This window comes from Rhinoraja longicauda, chromosome 10 (assembly GCF_053455715.1).
Source record: "Rhinoraja longicauda isolate Sanriku21f chromosome 10, sRhiLon1.1, whole genome shotgun sequence".
Classification (NCBI taxonomy): domain Eukaryota; kingdom Metazoa; phylum Chordata; class Chondrichthyes; order Rajiformes; family Arhynchobatidae; genus Rhinoraja; species Rhinoraja longicauda.
Genome location: NC_135962.1, coordinates 6,622,728 through 6,641,181, shown reverse-complemented (window position 1 = coordinate 6,641,181; position 18,454 = coordinate 6,622,728). Strand labels below are relative to the sequence as shown.

The 18,454-nt window shown below is 42.6% G+C and overlaps 1 protein-coding gene across 7 annotated transcripts in view; it reads right to left on the bottom strand.

The window, feature by feature from the left end:
- Positions 1–17,391, bottom strand: part of mgaa (MAX dimerization protein MGA a) — a 90,341-nt gene extending 72,950 nt beyond the window's left edge. For 6 of the 7 annotated variants that reach the window (XM_078406148.1, XM_078406151.1, XM_078406154.1 and 3 more), the window contains exons 1-3: positions 16,438–17,391; positions 8,802–8,888; positions 6,979–8,168 (exon numbers count right to left, since the gene is read on the bottom strand). In XM_078406148.1, the coding sequence (XP_078262274.1) occupies positions 6,979–8,078 (1,100 nt within the window). In that variant the 5' untranslated portion in view covers positions 8,079–8,168; positions 8,802–8,888; positions 16,438–17,391. The remainder of the gene's footprint in view (positions 1–6,978; positions 8,169–8,801; positions 8,889–16,437) is intronic. The other variant, XM_078406149.1, reaches the window with a different exon arrangement.
- Between the last annotated feature and the right edge of the window lie 1,063 nt (positions 17,392–18,454).

Here is an 18,454-nt window from a genome sequence, read left to right as displayed (position 1 = left end):
GAGGAAAAACTTTTTCAGTCAGAGAGTTGTGAATCTGTGGAATTCTCTGCCTCAGAAGGCAGTGGAGGCCAATTCTCTGAATGCATTCAAGAGAGAGCTAGATAGAGCTCTTAAGGATAGTGGAGTCAGGGGGTATGGGGAGAAGGCAGGAACGGGGTACTGATTGAGAATGATCAGCCATGATCACATTGAATGGCGGTGCTGGCTCGAAGGGCCGAATGGCCTCCTCCTGCACCTATTGTCTATTATTTTTCCATGCTTATGTCATTTACAATATTGAAGTGAAATAATTATAGTATTTTCCAAATGAAATTCTGTTTGTCACAATGTAAAATATGGTCACTAGATGGCAATGATATTCAAATATCTTAATGGCATCTCCAATTTGTCTGATTGTGAGAAGAGAATGAAAAGGAAGGTGATACAATATCCCAGTTAGACTTCTGAAGAAGGGTCCCAACCCAAAACATTGGCTGTCCAGTCCCGTCACATGCTGCCTGACCACCAGAATTCCCCCAAAATGTGTTTTTTTGCTTTCATTATCCCTGCCGCATAGCTTCCTTATTCTACTCTTCCCAATATTCTGGCTAATAATATTCCATGATCTCACTGTTTTCTTCAGACTGGACCTTTCAATTCTTTCTCTGCTTTTATTCACACCCTTAATAACGAGCCTGCCTTTTATTTTACTCTCATTCAAAATCACTAATACATCTCACAGCCAAAAACGATAGCAATTATATATACAACTGGATGACAAAGGATAATTAAATACTTTGCAAAACGAACACGGGTAAATTGGATGAGGGAAAAGTAAGAAAGCAGACAACCAACAAAACCCACAGAGATCAAAGAATATGGGAAGTATACGGAATCAAGGGATATGGGGAGAAAACAGGAACGAGGTACTGATTGTGGACGATCAGCCATGATCATATTGAATGGCAGTGCTAGCTCGAAGGGCCAAATGGCCTACTCCTGCACCTATCTTCTCTGTTTATGTCCAGATGGGCGACATAATACAGAAAATATGATTATCTACTATCTCAGAGGAACATTGAGATAAATACAAACAAAATGTGAATCTGGATGGACAGAATGTAGCCTGAGCTTACTCCTTAAACTATACATCTTACATAGTTTTCAGGCATAGTGCAAGCATAACAGCAATACAAACTGACCCACTACATGTATTCCTTAGATTGCCACAAACTGTTACAATATTTCAGACACAATTTTAATCCCCAGAATGACTCTACACACAAGGAAACTGTTCAATCCTAAATACTTTTAGCGACACATTGTTAGCATGTTTTATATCCAATTCCTTGTTTTCAATGCCCTTGTGAAATCGAGTTAACAACATTCAAGCACATTTCAGTACAAATATGAAATAAATACACTGAGGAAAATCCAGACTACACTAAAATTTGTCAAATATTTCTGACATAGAACTTGTTCAATTTGAGCCAGACTACCTATCTGTTTAAAATAAAAACAGAATGCTGGAACTACTCAGCATGTCATGCTACATCTTGGTCGAGAAGCGTAGCTGGCATTTTTGGTCAATGACCTTTCATAAGAATTACGAAAGCTAGGAGTCCAAGATGTTTTATGTTAAAAATAAATGGGACAGACAAAGATTAACAAAGAGAATTTCTATAATAGGTTGGAGATAGTGAGAGAATGATGCAAGCAGTGGTGGTGCCAGCTGAGAAAGGTGGAGGAAAAGGCTGCTTGATGACTGCATCAGCAATGAGATTAGGAAGTACTTGTTGGACGGCTATAGGTGTTTTGAAGAGCAGTAGCTAGTACTGGCGCCGTACAGCTCCAGTAACCTGGGTTAAATTTTGATCTCTGGTGGTGTCTGTGTTGAGTTTACACATTTTCCCTGCAACCACTATTTGCTATTGAGGGCGTGCAGCGTAGGTTTACGAGGTTAATTCCTGGAATGGCGGGACTGTCATATGTTGAAAGACTGGAGCGACTAGGCTTGTATACACTGGAATTTAGAAGGATGAGAGGAGATCTTATCGAAACGTATAAGATTATTAAGGGGTTGGACACGTTAGAGGCAGGAAACGAAGGCAGGAACGGGGTACTGATTGAGAATGATCAGCCATGATCACATTGAATGGCGGTGCTGGCTCGAAGGGCCGAATGGCCTCCTCCTGCACCTATCGTCTATTGTCTATCCACGTGAATTTTCCCACCTTATAGTCTTGTTTCATCCCATATCCAAAAATTTCCCACTGATCAGGAGAATCAGTGGATCGCATGGGATGCTGGAGTTTATTAATATGTGAGAGAGGCAAACAGATTACAGAAAATTAAGTGACGTCTGTGTTGTAAGAAATATGGCAATTAAAGATACAGGCAACCAAGATATTCTGCAAAGTTGTCACCCAGCCTATGTTTGGTTTTATACAGGAGACCACACTGCACTGCCCAAATGAGCAGTACAAGAGAATCTCTGCTTCATCGGAAAGGAGTGGCCCATTCTGATAATGGATTATCAACATGCCATGGTTCCTGCTTTTATATCCACACACTGAGCATTTTTAGCATCTGCAACTTTTATGTATTACATTGTATTGTTTCTTTTTCCTCTTTGTGTTCATTCACCTCCTTCTGTTTACATTCCCTCATAAAGGTCAGCTGCAATTAACAACCCTTCACATTCTCTCAGCCACTGTCACTTGTATCATTCAGTCCCTCTTGATTACTGTTCTATCTGAAATTTCTTTATTTTCACCACCACTCCCTCTTCTAACTTTAATCACACTTGCTTTATAACTTTCCCTATTCCTGAAGAAATGTTATTAACATGAAACAATATCTCCCTTCACAGCTAAGCTTTAAGCATTTCTTGTTTATATTTCAGACTTCCAGAATCTAATGCTGCTTGCTCTTCATGTAGGGATAATTGATTCAATAATCAAGAATTCCAGAATTGGATTAAAATTATCCTACTGAATAAATTGGCAATATAAGCGGTCGATGTAATGTTGGAAGGGTGACTGAGTGTTAGCTGCTGTTGAACTGGGTTTGTTTCCAGCTTCGTTTAATTTAAGGAAAATAAAATTTCTCATGGACACGTAAAGATACAGTGGCAACAGTATTACTAGTTGTCAGTAGATGAGCTCCAGTTTCAACCATGACCTTGTTGCCCATGTGCACTGAGTTTACACATTCTCCCTGCGACAATGTGGTTTCCTCAGGATACTCTGTTTCCTCTCACATTTCAAAAAAGTGCAAGTTGGTAGGTTAATTGGCCACTGTAAGTTGCCCCTATTGTAAGGACTCCAAAGACGTACAGGTATGTAGGTTAATTGGCTGGGTAAATGTAGAAATTGTCCCTAGTGGGTGTAGGATAGTGTTAATGTACGGGGATCGCTGGGCGGCACGGACTTGGAGGGCCGAAAAGGCCTGTTTCCGGCTGTAGATATATGATATGATATGATATGATGATGAGTGGGGCCAGTGGTACAAAATGGGGGAAGTTGATGAGAATGTGGAGAGAATACAAAATGGCTTCAATGTAAGACTGGTGTTAATGAATGATTGATGCAGACTCACAGAACAGTATTGCACGGGAACAGACCCTTTGGTTCACAAGGTGCATGCCAAACATGGACCAGTTAAACTAATCTCCTCTGCCTGCATATGAACCGTATCACTCCACACCCTACACATCCATATGCCTATCCAAAAGTTTATTTAATGTCATCATCGTATCTACCTCAATCACCATCCCCAGCATCATATTCCAGGCACTTACCATCAGATCATAAGTGGAATTAGGCCATTCGACCCATCAAGTCTACACCACCATTCAATCATAGCTGATCTATCTTTCCCTCCTAACCCCATTCTCCTGCCTTCTCCCCATAACCTCTGACACCTGTACTAATCAAGAATCTATCTCTGCCTTAAATATATCAACTGAAGGCCTCCACAGCCTTCTGTGACAAAAAAGACCGCATATTCACCATCCTCTGACTAAAGAAACCATTCTCTCGTTTTAAAAAAAGCCCAGCATATCTCCTTTAAATTTTGGCCCTTTCACCTTAAACTATGTCCTCTAGTGTTGTCATTTCCAGACTGGGTCAAAAAGGTTCTGACTGTCTACCCTATCTACATCTCTGTTTTATATACTCCTTTCAGGTCTGCCCTCAACCTGCAATGCTCCAGAGAAAACAATTACAATTTCCCCATCCTCACCTTATACCCTCTAATCAATTCAGTTAAACCTCTTCTTCACCCTCTCTGCAGCCTGTCCTTAATGGGGTGACCAGAATTGCTCACAACACTCCAACTGTGGTTCAACCAAAGTCCTGTAAACCGGCCACACGACTTCTTGACTCTTCAAAGGTTCAAAGGTATTTTATTGTCACAGTATCCCACGTGTTAACGGGGACCTCTTCATAATGGATTTCTATTATAGCGGACAGATCAGGCAGCCACCACTCTCAATGTAAAAAACACCCTTACATCATAACCCTTTGTCCTCTTATGACTAAGCCTACCACGAGGGACTTTATCAAATGCCTTACCAAAATCCACATAGACATCTACTCCCCTACCCTCATTGGTCGCATTCGTCACCTTGTAAAAATTGTGCTTGGCAAAGACTTTGTTCAATGCTGTGTGACTCTATGATTGTAGTTTACACCACTATGCATTCAACAAATAAAGGTTGGTAGCTACTACTTATCAGATAGCTCCTGTGGGAGCACAACACAAGAATTTCTAAATAAATAAGGTCAATTGCACTGGTAGCCCATCTCAAAGCAGGGCAATCAACTTCCAAATCTGCCAGGGTTCAACTAGTTTGCTCCTTTATGCTTAAACCAGAGAAGCTAATTATCTTCCAAATGCATTTAAAGACCGTGATGCATAGTGGATATGCAGTTTGCCTTTGCTACTGAAATCTAACACACGTGGAAAGTTATTCATCCTCACATTCTTACTCATGTCCACTATGCAAGCCTCCAGCTTACCAAGTCCCAAGATAAATGATTTTAGAGTATCTATTGCATCACGCATTTTAAAGTATTATAATTATTCAAAAGGACTTGCATTATATTAATTCCAACACGTATCTTGGACTCAAGGTATTTTGCTGCACTCATTTTGGTACTGCATATATAACAAATCAGAAGTCGCACTAAAATGAATTAGAAAATTGGGGCTTCCTTACTTTTCAGTTCATTATCTTGGTTTGTCCCCTTATTAAAGCGGCACGGTAGCGCAGCGGTAGAGTTGCTGCTTTACAGCGAATGCAGCGCCGGAGACTCAGGTTCGATCCTGACTACGGGTGCTGCACTGTAAGGAGTTTGTACGTTCTCCCCGTGACCTGCGTGGGTTTTCTCCGAGATCTTCGGTTTCCTCCCACACTCCAAAGACATACAGGTATGTAGGTTAATTGGCTGGGTAAATGTAAAAATTGTCCCTAGTGGGTGTAGGATAGTGTTAATGTACGGGGATCGCTGGGCGGCACGGACTTGGTGGGCCGAAAAGGCCTGTTTCCGGCTGTATATATATGATATGATGATATGATATGATACCCACTTGCTTCCTCACACTCATGGCACTTATGTGCTGACTGACCCATGGGAACTCGGTTAATGCTTGTTAAAGAAATCACGTTGCCAACTTATGGAGATGAAGGAGAGCTCAAGGGGGAAAAGGGTGGTGGGGCAATGTGCAGGTTTCCCAGTCAGACCCCTCAGCCCCAACAAATAGATTAGGCTAATCATGCCCCATTACTGGCCTCAAGACCCCACAATCTATAGGAATGTCAGACATAGATCAACAGATCCGAGCTACAGTCAGGAGTTCAGAGAGCTTCTTTACCTTAACAGAGGATCGCCAACACAGATCTTTTCCCAATAAGTTAAAATGTATGCTCTTTTGGCATTTGTAAACAATAACCAGGGTCCATTAATACATGCTTAATTCATTTTTTTTCAATGTATTGATCTCATTTTTGATGAGGATTGTAAATTGCAACCTTTTGATTCATTTTCAGAATTAAAATGAGTTATACCTACTGCTGATGTAACCACTTACAGGACATATAGCAAGGGAAAGGAAACAAGGTATTAGGTTGGATTGTGACAAGAAATATTCGGTCAATTTCCTATTGGAGAAATGGACACCAACAGTTCTAAACAGGTTCAACATGCTTCTTATATGCAATTTACAAATAAAAGAATAGGTGCAAATGAATTAAATTTCAATGCATGGAAAGTGGTTCTATTATGGCGAGTATAGATGAGATTTTAACCGTACGGTATATTAATTCTTAACTCCTCGTTTAACCCAAGCTGTATTTTCCAAATGATTTGAAATACAAAAGCATGAAGAAGCTTCACTGACTTCAATGTACACAAAGTGCAATGTAGCAAGAAAGGGTCAAATAGCACATAGAATGTTTCATGGGTAGGAAAAAAAACCTGCAGATGCTGGTTTAAATCGAAAGTAGACACAAAATGTTGTAGTAACTCAGCGGGTCAGGCAGCATTTCTGGAGAGAAGGAATGGGTGACGTTTCAGGTCGAGACCCTTCTTCAGTTTTATGGGGACAGATTTTTATCACCAACCAGACCAAGTGGACCCGTTGGGCCCAAACCTCTCCTGCATTGGTGCAGCACCCTCCCTCCCCTCCCCCCCCCTCAACACCTCACTCCCCAGGAGATAGATTTAAACTTTAAAATGTGAATAACTTTAAAAATATAACACTGATTTCAATGAAACTTCTTCCATTAGCACCAAAGAGATGACGGTGAGTAAGATGGGCCTAAAATTGTTGTGCTATCGTTTACAGTTTTGGCTGTAGTTCAGGAATAAACAAGAGTTTTAGTACATAGATGAAAGTAAATTTTCTGCCATCATGGCAGTCAAATTGGAAACATGTTAAATTGAGAGAGTAAAGCAGATTTGTTGGCTTTTCCCCCCCAAAGTCGTTGCTTACCTCTCAGTTGTTCTCTTCTTCATGACTTTCATTCCTGCATTAAGTTTATTTGTTTTTGATGCATTGCGACCTTCCAGGGAATCTTCGTCTTCATCAGTATGAAACAACTCCCCATCAAAACTAGAGTCTGGAGATGAACAAGTTCTTGTGTGCTTAGTCTCCATTTCAGATCTTTCCCCAGCCTTAAAACTTAAATGCTCACTAGATTCAGTTAGAATACTGTTTGAAGAAGCAGAATCATCACTGTAATCTGCATCCATTGATTCACCACCCTGGTGCCTCATTTCTCGCATTGGCTTACTGTTCAGCCCATCATCCCGAAAACCCTTTGCAAATGGATTGAAATCTATTTTCAACTGAGTGATCTTTATGTTCTGATAAGCAGTTACAGCCACAAACTCGGTCTGTGGAAAAGTGAAGGTGTGTACATTTGGGCCATTGAGGGGAATTACATCAGTTAGCTTGTCAGCAGGAATGATATGCAAACGTGGCAAGTACCGGTGCATGGAATGAAGGATGACGTGACCTTCTTGGTCTAAAGTATTGTTTGTAAGTTTCAATTTATGAAAGGATATTGGTTGCCTCATCCAGTAACTCCCACTGGAAGGTGAATTGGGATGTATGTACACCCTTCCAAGAACATGTGGTTCTGCTTTTCCATTTATTTCCCACCAATGGCCATTCCATTTGTAACGATGATTGTCAACGGGAGCAATATCCATTACTAGGATGTACTTCCTTAAAGGATCCAGACCCAAGATGCAGAATCTGCAATATGGGAACATGCGCCTACCATGTTTCGTTAGGACCATTTCTGTCCCATGCTTGAAAAACTGACTCCACATATCCTGGTTATCCAAGTTGATGCAAACATTTCCAGAATGGCACTTAACTTGATTACCAGTTCCCCCTGGTACCAAATTGCTTATTTTTTCCAGATGGCAACCAATACCCCCAATTTCTTGTTTGGCCACCACCATGCTGCATTTAGCGCCACTATCGCCAGTAGCCTGCTTAAGAATGACAAAATATGCAGCGGGTGTGACAGAGTTTGTTGGGATGTTGTTCTCTTCTGTACGTTCTGGCTGCTGTTCCTCCATATCCTTTTGAGGTTAAAAGCGTCCAATGGAGAAAGCAAGAGAGAGTGAAAGATATCCAAAACTGTCATCAACAGAAGCCCATCTACCACCCTGTAAGATATAAATAAAAACATGGTATCAAATTAAATGTCAACAGGATCCCACATGCAATCTGTCCGAGTCAATGGTAGCAACTCACAATTCCTAGTTTCCAAAGAACTTCAACTCTTAGCTCAATGTTAACAAATATCAGCACCATATAATGATTCCTGATAACTGAAGGAAAGGTTTCTAACAGGAATGGATGTTAAATCAATTGTCCATTTACAGGTGACATTAAGTCATGCATGCAACTTCTTTGGTTGGATCTGTCTTTCCTGGGATAGATCACATCCAATCAAGTTCCATGATGTAAATCTTTTATTTCTGTACTGTCAGATCCTTAGTGTATAATTTTCCTAATTTATTTCTTCGACCTTGTCAACAAATACTTGGTAGAAGAAAGCAGGAAACCATTGTATTTTGTCATCAAATTCGCCAATAATGAGCATCAGGTTTTTAACTCCTTTAACTAGGTGTAATGTTATATTCTTGCTCATAATTGAGGTGCTCATTGTCTAAGTCGAACAGTTGTGCAATTCATGACTTTCTAATTAATGAATGTTGCTGCTTCAGTTCTGTGCTTTTATTAAGTATAATGCTCTGATCCCCAATATTAGATGGCTTCAAAATTTATCATCTCACCTTTGGAGAATAATAGAATGCCTTCTAATCCATAGCCAAGGTTTCTTGTTCATACTTCAGTCGTGAGTATTCCCCAAAACCTTATAACTGAATATAACAGCACAACTATTATTTATAACACTTCAACCAGTCAAAAGCAATAATTCATAGAATAACATAACTTACTATAAAGCATTTTTATATGTTTACATTTTCAGCTTCAAATCATTTAGTTCCAGTTCGGTCAGTTCAAATTTCCAAAGAACAGTGTAATTTTACAATCAGCCAGCAATAATGTGATTAAATTATCTCAGTGATATTTCAAAAGTATTCTTTGAAATTATGACACGTTTAATGGGGGAAAAAAGAATGAGTAAACTTGGTGAATGAAAATAGTCATCAATAAACTGCTTGTACCATCGTAAGAAGCTACAGCCACAGTGCTAAAAGTGGTATCCACTCAAAATCTATTATCCTAAACATTCACTTCATCTACCAATGCTGCACCATGTTGTGGTGTGTACCACATTCAAATTGCTTTGCAGCAACCTGCTGAAGACATTTTTGAAGCACCTCACAAACCTACAATATCTGCTATCTAGGAATTCAAGGATAATAGACATGTGCTTCTACCAACACCTGGAAATTGCCATGTCACACAATATCACCGAGAAATATCATCATCATTCCATCAGCATTATTGGATCTAAATCCTGGTAGTCCCTGTGCAGCAGTCCAACGAGAACACCGTCAAAGTATGGAATTATATCATTCAATGTGGTTTATTACTAACTTTAAAGATAATCGGAATTAAAAATCCATCGATTATCATATCTCCAATTAAATTATAAACTGCTTCAGCCTGACATAAAGTGTTCTAATTGTATATACTAACTACTCAACTGATAACATTTAATTCCCCAATTTCAATTACTTTTTAGATATAAACTATCTAAACAATAAATTTTCACTGACTTTCTTCAGGTGTCCATTATTTCTATACATACACAATCATCGAAGTATAAATTCTAAAATGCTACTCATTCCTAGATCAAATCTATCCTGGCTCTCCTCCACAGCCCACCTACACTTTCTTTGTCTGTTGTGTACTCTATCCCACAAACTGACAAATGCCCTCAATTCTGATACTCACACGAGTGGTTGACTAATTTATTGGAGTCAATAATATTTAGGATGTGGGTGGAAACTGGAGCACAAAAAGAAAATCCACAGACACATGAAGAACATGCAGAATTCCACATGGACCATGCAATGTGAAGATCAAACCCAGCATGTTGTATCTGTGCAGCAACAGTAGGAATAACTATTGCACTGCCGCCTATTTAGCTCTTATTTATACCAGCATATATTCCATGTTGATTACTTCTAAGGAAAGAGAAAAATTAATTTTTCATGTTTTTTAGTATCTCAGGTCTGATTGAGTTTTTTTTTTTAAACGGAAGCTATGAAAATTATTGAAATTCGCAGGGTAAGCATAGTTTTACATGGACTTCAGGAAGGCTTTTGACTAGGTCCCACATGATAGTCTGGTTTAAAAGGATAAACTACAAGAGATTCAAGGCGCATTGACAAACTTTCAAAACTTGGCCTGGTGATAGGAAGCAGAGAGTAGTTAATGGTGGATGAGTATTTTAATCTGAAGTCTGTAATAAGTGGTTCACTGCAGGGATCAATGCTGGAACCATAAATAATTTGATGAATAAAACTGCAGATGACACGAAAAATTGGCGGAGTTGGACCTAGTGAAGAGTAATAAAGTTCACCATGATAGGCTGATCCAGAAGACTAAGCAGCATGAGATTAACGGTGACATATGGATTCGGAACTTGCTTGATAGAAAACAGCGTTGTGGTGAAGGACAATATTCAGGCTGGAGGTCTGTGCCTGGTGAGTTCCACATGGGTTTCTGCTACGACCTCTGCTGTTTGTGATATATAGAAATTACTTGGACATTAATTGGACGGGTTGATTAGTAAATTTGCAGATTAGACCAAGATTGCTGGGGCCACAGACTGCAAGAAAGGATGTCGAAGTATACAGCGGGATATAAATCAGCTACAGAAATGGGCAAAGAAATGGCTTATTAAGTTTAATCTGACCACATGAGATCAAATGCAAGATGAAAATATACAATAAACAGCATGACCCTTAACAACATTGATGCACAGAGGGATCTTAGGGTCTAAGTCCATAACTCCTTGGAAATGGCAACACAAGTAGATAGAGTGGTAACGAAGGAATATGATAAGCTTACTTTCATTCATAGGTCAAGGCATTGAGTACAAGATGCCAGGAAGTCATGTTGCAGCTTTATAGAACTTTATTAAGGTCACATCTGGAGAATTGTGTGCAGTTCTGTTCATCTCAATACAGGAAGGATGTGGAAACTTTGGAAAGGGGGGGAAAAGAAATTTATCAGAATGATGCCTGGATTAGGGGATATTAGCTACAGGGAGCAGTTGGACAGACTTGGATTGTTTTCTCTGGAATGCAGGAGGTTGCAGGGAGACCAAAGAGGGAAGTAAATAAAGTTATGAGTATAGATAGGATAGACAATCAGAATCTTTTCCCCCAGGATGGAAAAATAAATCAAATTGTAGAGGCCATATCTTTAAAGTGAGAAAGGCAGTTTAAAAGAGATGCTCAGGGCATTTTTTGGGGGGGAAAGGGAGGCGAGTGCATGGAACGTGCTGCTGGGGGTGGCGGTTGAGGAAGATACAATAATGGCATTTAAGAGACTTTTGGATAGGCATATTGAAATGCAGGAGACCTATAGATTACATGCAGGCAGATTCAAATTGGTCTTAGCATCATGTTGGGCACAGACATTGTGGGCCAAAGGCCTGTCCTTGTGTTGTATTGTTCTATATTGTCTAAGGACCCTGCGGGACATACAACAACTGAAAAGTTAGATGGAGCAAAGAGAGCTTATATATATAGAGGGGCCTTGGGGTGCAAGTCCATATGTATAATTTAGTTTAATTTATTAATGTCACATGTACTGAGGTACAGTGAAAAGCTTTTGTTTGTGTGCTATCCAGTCAAAGAAAAAACTATGAACATAATTACAATCAAACCAACCACAGTGCACTGATAATGGGTACAACATTTAGTGTAAAATAAAGTCTGATTAAAGATAGTTCAAAGATTTCCAATGAGAGAGATGGAGGTCAGGACCGCACTCTAGCTAATGAGAGAACTATCTAGTTGCCTAGTGTCAGCTGGGAAGAAACTGTGCCCGAATCTGGAGGCATGCGTTTTCAAATTGCTGTACCACTTGCCTGAGCAACCTTGGTGAGACTGGTTCATGATTTTGCTGATTGCTTTTATTAAATTTCTGGAAGCGGTAACACAGGTGAATAGGATAATGAAGTAGACATTTCATCTGCATGCTTTCATTGGCCGAAGCACTGACTACTGGAATTGACAGCTGCAGATATGAGGATTGATTAGAAATGCTTGATTGGTCCTCACTAGAACATGGGAGGCTGAGAGGTGACCTTATAGAAATGTATAACATTAGGAGAGATATAGACAGGATAGCCAGAGTCTTTCGCACAAGGCAGGGGATTGTAGAACAGAAAGGCACAAGTTTAAAGTGAGAGGAGAGAAATTTGAGAGATCTCAGGGGAGGAGTAAGATTTGCAGAAAGGGTGATAGTTATATGCAATGAGTTGCCAGAGATGGTGGTAGAGGCATATACAAATAAGAGGAATTTGGACAGTTCTAAGACTGGAAGACAGAGAAAATTAGGGTCTAATATAGGCAAATAGGGTATGCATAAATAGGCTTCTCAGCTGACATGGACACGGTATACCAGAAGGACCCATTCGGTGCTGTATGATTCAATAATTTGCACATCTCGACAATATTTGGTCCTGATAGTGATTTCCGTAACTGCTCCACCTTTATCTTCCTTTGTCACTCCTTAAAATCTAATTTCCAGCTCAAAATATATAAAAATTGCAAACATGTAGTACAGTGCATTTGTGCATCACCATTTACAATACAAGAACCATTATTCCATTTACTTTGAATTTTTATACTTATCATTGTGAGATTAAAGTTCCTTGCATGTACATCGCACCAACAATCTCTGGGAGTTCTTTACAGAGTTTCCAGCAAATGCAATGCAAGACAGCTCTGTATGCAAGCCCTTCTCCATTAAGCTTTTGTAGCAGATGCAACAATTTTTTACTGTTGGCCACAGCACAGTTCTTGTAACTTAGGGTGTCTCAGTCTGCTGCATTTAATTGTGGATGGGTGTTTTTTCTGACTGGATGTCTGTAACAAGTTATACACAGCAGGGATTATTAGTGGGACCTTTGTTGTTTGAAACATAAATGACTTGGATGAGAATATGCGTTGACTAATTACATTGGAAGACTAGAATGTTTTGAACAAAAGTATAGCTTTCAGCAAGCTGACAACCTTCCAATAGTAGCTTATGTTAATCTCAAAGTGCATCTCTGGGTAGTTTGTAGAGCACAGTCTTGCATTATGCAGATCTACAGGATGAACCTCAACGGAAACCACTGTTATGTTTTCCAGACCTTCCTCGCACATGCACAGAAGGAAAAGACTGATGGTCTCATCCTCACGGCAGTTATTTTAAGACTGCCGCTGCACATAAAAGATCTGACAGGGATTGTTCTTCTCACCGAAAGCCAACCAAGCTCTTAAAATCCTCTTTAACCACACGTTCACATGCATGCCCTTGAATCTTCCACTTTTGCTTGTTTTGATGTTGTCAGAATAGTCCTGAGAAGCACCTGACCAGGTTCAACCTAACCAGGTTAAAACACCTGACCAGGTTCAACCTAACCAGGTCCTTAGACTTCTGGTTAAATACACGATTCAGCTCCCGATTCGTAGCCCTGCAAATTATGGCTCTTCCAATGATCATCCAGGTATTTTCCCCAAACATGGAAGGACATTCGTCTGCACCATCTTTTCAGAAAATAATATCCAAATCCCCACCATTTTTTCCTCTCAACTATTTTCTAATCTTTCTACCAATTTACTTAAAATCACTGAGATGATAGATCCTTCCTGTTATCACTATCTTAGGTGATGAGTGGACATCTACTCCATCTGTTCCTCTACACTTCTCAGCATCCTACCATTTGTGTATTCCCTTTCCTTGTCTGTCCTTCACAACTGCTTTGCCACAGTTATGTTCACATAATCAGTCCATTAATATCTTCCTGGAACCCAGAACGCTCATACTCAACTATTAATAATATTAAAAATGCTTACCAATATCATATCATATCATATATATACAGCCGGAAACAGGCCTTTTCGGCCCTCCAAGTCCGTGCCGCCCAGTGATCCCCGTACATTAACACTATCCTACACCGACTGGGGACAATTTTTACATTTACCCAGCCAATTAACCTACATACCTGTACGTCTTTGGAGTGTGGGAGGAAACCGAAGATCTCGGAGAAAACCCACGCAGGTCACGGGGAGAACGTACAAACTCCTTACAGTGCAGCACCCGTAGTCAGGATCGAACCTGAGTCTCCGGCGCTGCATTCGCTGTAAAGCAGCAACTCTACCGCTGCGCTACCGTGCCGCCCAATCTCTAGCAACTGCACACAATCTTATTTTCTTTTTTCTAAATGGTTAAGTACTTTGGTTGGATTGAGTGAAACTATATACTAATACAATAAAAAGAACAGCTTCTTTGACAAATAACATAATTGCTCCACGGGAAGGATTGATCATCATCCATTTCAAAACACGGATAATTTAAAATATTACATTTTAAACATGTAAACTGTCAGATGAAATCTAAATGCCCCTTTCTATTAGTATGGTGATATTTCTTCAGATTGCTCCACACTTTATAACAAGCCTGTAAGTCAACTTAACCATGCGTGCCTCAATATTAAATAAAAAGGTTATATATCACCTTCGTTGTCTAATACCTACTTCCATGTCCGCGGTATAAAAGTTGGACCCCTGGCTTGGTTCAACAGGCACGGCTTGTTATTGCATGTAACCAGGGATAGCATGTGGAGACTGCATTGCCCCCTAGGAGGGGCTGAACGGCCGAGACAAGAGGAAGCAAATCGGCTCGATTTATCTTGCCTGATTGAGGAAGGTTTGACTCTGCCGATCTTAGTAACGGCTCAAAGCCGACTCGATCGATCTCCGTCAAAGGAAGGGTGAGAAAATTCGGTGCGGACCCTCCAGCTGAAGCACATCCTCCGTGTTGCTCGCCACACGGAACAGCAGCGCTTCCTCCTGACCACGTGAACGCGAACTGTTGCCGCCCCAGGCCGCTGTAATCGAACCTCCATCTGATTTGGCGCCTTCCTCGATCTCGGAGTTTTCAACATCACCACCTCCAGCCAGATCGTCTGATCTTTGAGGCAAAATAGTCCATCTTCCCGCCCCGCCCCCAGTCGCACCAAGGTTAAAGGGGCCGGCAACGCGACCGAGCGGTCCCTGACTTGAAAACATGTTCGCGATCTGTTTTAATACATCAGCGGGACGGAAGGGATCGGAAGCGCGGTCCCAACTCCACAGATCCTGGAGTGTAGAGCAGAGCCAAAGCACGATGGGTCACTCGAAGCCTTTAATCCACACCTCCTCAGATCTGCAGGCCGTAGCTGCGCGGCCGAGGCGGGGATAGTCTTACCAGAGGGGTACCTCCCCCTGCCCTCACACCATCTCTCGGGGCAGGCCATCTCCGGCTCTGCGTGTGTGCGTGTGTTGGGAGGGGGTGCTAAGAAAACGAGGTGATTAAACAGGGCTTCACCAGCAGTAACGCTAGTCCCCATCACAAAAACAAAATCGCGAGCAATTACGCTGTCGCAGTCCTCCTCGGGAGGGATCATAAAACCACAAAAAACTGCCAGCTCGGTGTAAAGGCGGTATTGAAAATGAATGAGTGTATGTTGAGTTGGGAATTACAATGTGTTGTTGTTAGTGTCCGAGCAGTGACTAATGTTTTCACACGTGCCCGTAGTCATTACACCTGAGATTTCAAGCATCTCCCCACCCCCTCCCCCCCCCCAAAGTGCACTTCGGCCTCAACACTGCAATATAACCTGACACCGGTTCTCACTATCCAATTTAACACAGAGAACTGAACTCTCCTCTCCCTCCCCTTTATTTCCAACGGGAGCGATGCTAAATTTGCAGAGATTTGCAGACATTTCACACAGAGAGTGGTGAGTCTGTGGAATTCCCTGCCACAGAAGGTAGTTGAGGCCAGTTCATTGGCTATATTTAAGAGGGAGTTAGATGTGGCCCTTGTGGCTAAAGGGATCAGGGGGTATGGAGAGAAGGCAGGTACAGGTTACTGAGCTGGATGATCAGCCATGATCATATTGAATGGCGGTGCAGGCTCGAAGGGCCGAATGGCCTACTCCTGCCCCTATTTTCTATGTTTCTATGTCTATATTCCCGCTTTGTTTTACTAAGTTGTCACCGTGTAAATACTCTGCGGGTTCTAAATAAAACTAATCAGCAAAAGTATATTGGTCAAGGCTTTGCTTAAGTACAAATGACAGATGAGCAGCCTTCTGCGATGATCACGTCAAATACTAAGCATGTTCTGCACACGTATTGAAACATTTCTTTTGGAAACAAGGTGATAAACTTCAGAAATGTGACTTACCCTCCCGCACGAAAAACAGCCGTAGCTCGCGTCCTATTTCCCGCAAAACCACACCCATCGATAGTCTTCGGAACGAACGACGTTAATCGCCCAGTTTTCTAACAACATCCGCCGACGAGTTCAGGCTTCGTCCTGATTTTTGTATTAACCACGGTACCTCGATGTTTATGAGATCATGAATGCACCCACCTACAAATTCTATATTGGGTATTGGTAATCTATGATTACCACCCCTACCTTGCTCCTCGGAGGGGGAAACCCTGTTTAGAAAACCTCTAAAACCTATCCGGGAAAGGGGGAGGGGGAACGCCTCTTTCACGGCCTTCCTTAGTTCCCAGAATTCACGCAGAAGGGCGGTTACCTCTAGGTGCTAATTTCTACAGCTCACCAACTCATCTCCAACGTTAACCCCCCCTTCCCCGTAGCCGATTGCTCCTTGATCCGCGGCGACCCCACAAGGCTCGCCGCCTCTTTCGCCTTTTCCCTCGGGCTTTTCGTTGGGATTGCTGCCAGCACCGCCGCTCAGCTGTCGGGTTTGCGGGCGCCTTTCGTGCGGATCCCGCTCGATTTCCCTCCCACACGGGTCACGTGCTCGCCGAGCCCCTGCGCCTCGGAGGAGCCGCCGGGCGAGGAAGAGCCGCGGCGGTGGCGAAGAGGAGGGAGGCGATGAGGAGCCGCGGCGGCGGCGGCGAGAGGAGGAGGGAGACGAGGGGGAGCCGCGGCAGCGCGAGTAATGGCGCTAGACGCGCGTGTGAGAACCTGGGCTGGGCCTATCCGGCACCGCCTTCCCCCCTCTCTCTCACTCACACACTAAATATCTCTTACTGCCGGCGGCGGCTTAAACCGAGCACGGGTGAAGAGCGCCAGAGGGCGGAGCTCTGCGATCGCCGCTCGGCTGGACCTGGGGCCTTATCGTTATCGTTGCGCTGGCTTTCCGCGGCCCAGCTGCCGTCCTTCCGCTCTCACAGCCCGTCACTGCGCACTGACGCCGCCGCACCACCGGGCATGCGCCGGCTCGGGCCTCCCGACAGCGCCCGCGCGGGGCGATGCTCCTCGCGTCGCCGCGCGGCATCGCACCCACCACGCATGCGCGGCCGTGGCGGGGAGGCGGGGGCGCGCGGCCGTGGCGGGGAGGCGGGAGCGTGCCTCTTGGAGCCCGGGGCCCCCGCCCACATGCGTCTGCACCCTCTGAACGGCTCGGCGCAGCGGCAAAAGCTGGCGGCAAAACGCTGCAAAAAGCGTGCAACGCTCGGGTGCGGGCCGAGCATGAGCAGGGCGGGGGATTGGGGAGAAAGAGAACTTCAATTGTTCCCAATCTCCACGTCTTGCTTGCCTTCCCCAAACCAGTGGTCGGCGGCTGTTCGCAGGTGGAGCGGGAAGCATTGCAATGACTCGCAGCGCTGACACGCTGCATATGCCGGTTAATGTTTGCCCGGCACTTCATCGTGTTCGCACGGGTTGGATGGGCAGACTCCACCCAGATCGTCAAAGTCACCGCAGAGCACACCGAGGAAATGCATTCCAAACTTTCGACATTCCTACACTGAAACTACAAGATGCATTTTACAAATAATTGTGGACGTAGAGCGCGTTGACATGTACTGGAACCACGAAAATACCAACTAAAAGTTTCGTTTAGATACCCGTGCACAGTGGGCCGATTAGACTTAACCTAGATCCAATTATGCATTATCTATAGGGAAATTCTTTAACCGGGTATTTCCATACGTAAGATCTACATTATGCTCTGGCAGGTCATTTCTTTTGAAACACCGGTAATGGAAAAAAGACGGAGCGAGTTAGAATAAAATGGATCAGAACAGTTTCTGGTATATCTTCAATTAAACTATTATCGAACAAAATATCACGTTGTAACATCATTGCGTCGGCAATGTTCGGAAAACGCTTTTAGGATGACACCAGGCAACATTCCAGCATGTAAATCTATCGGTTAGATTTTAACCGATAATACCCAAGAATCCATCAGTCTTATGCCCTTATACATCTCAAACATAAT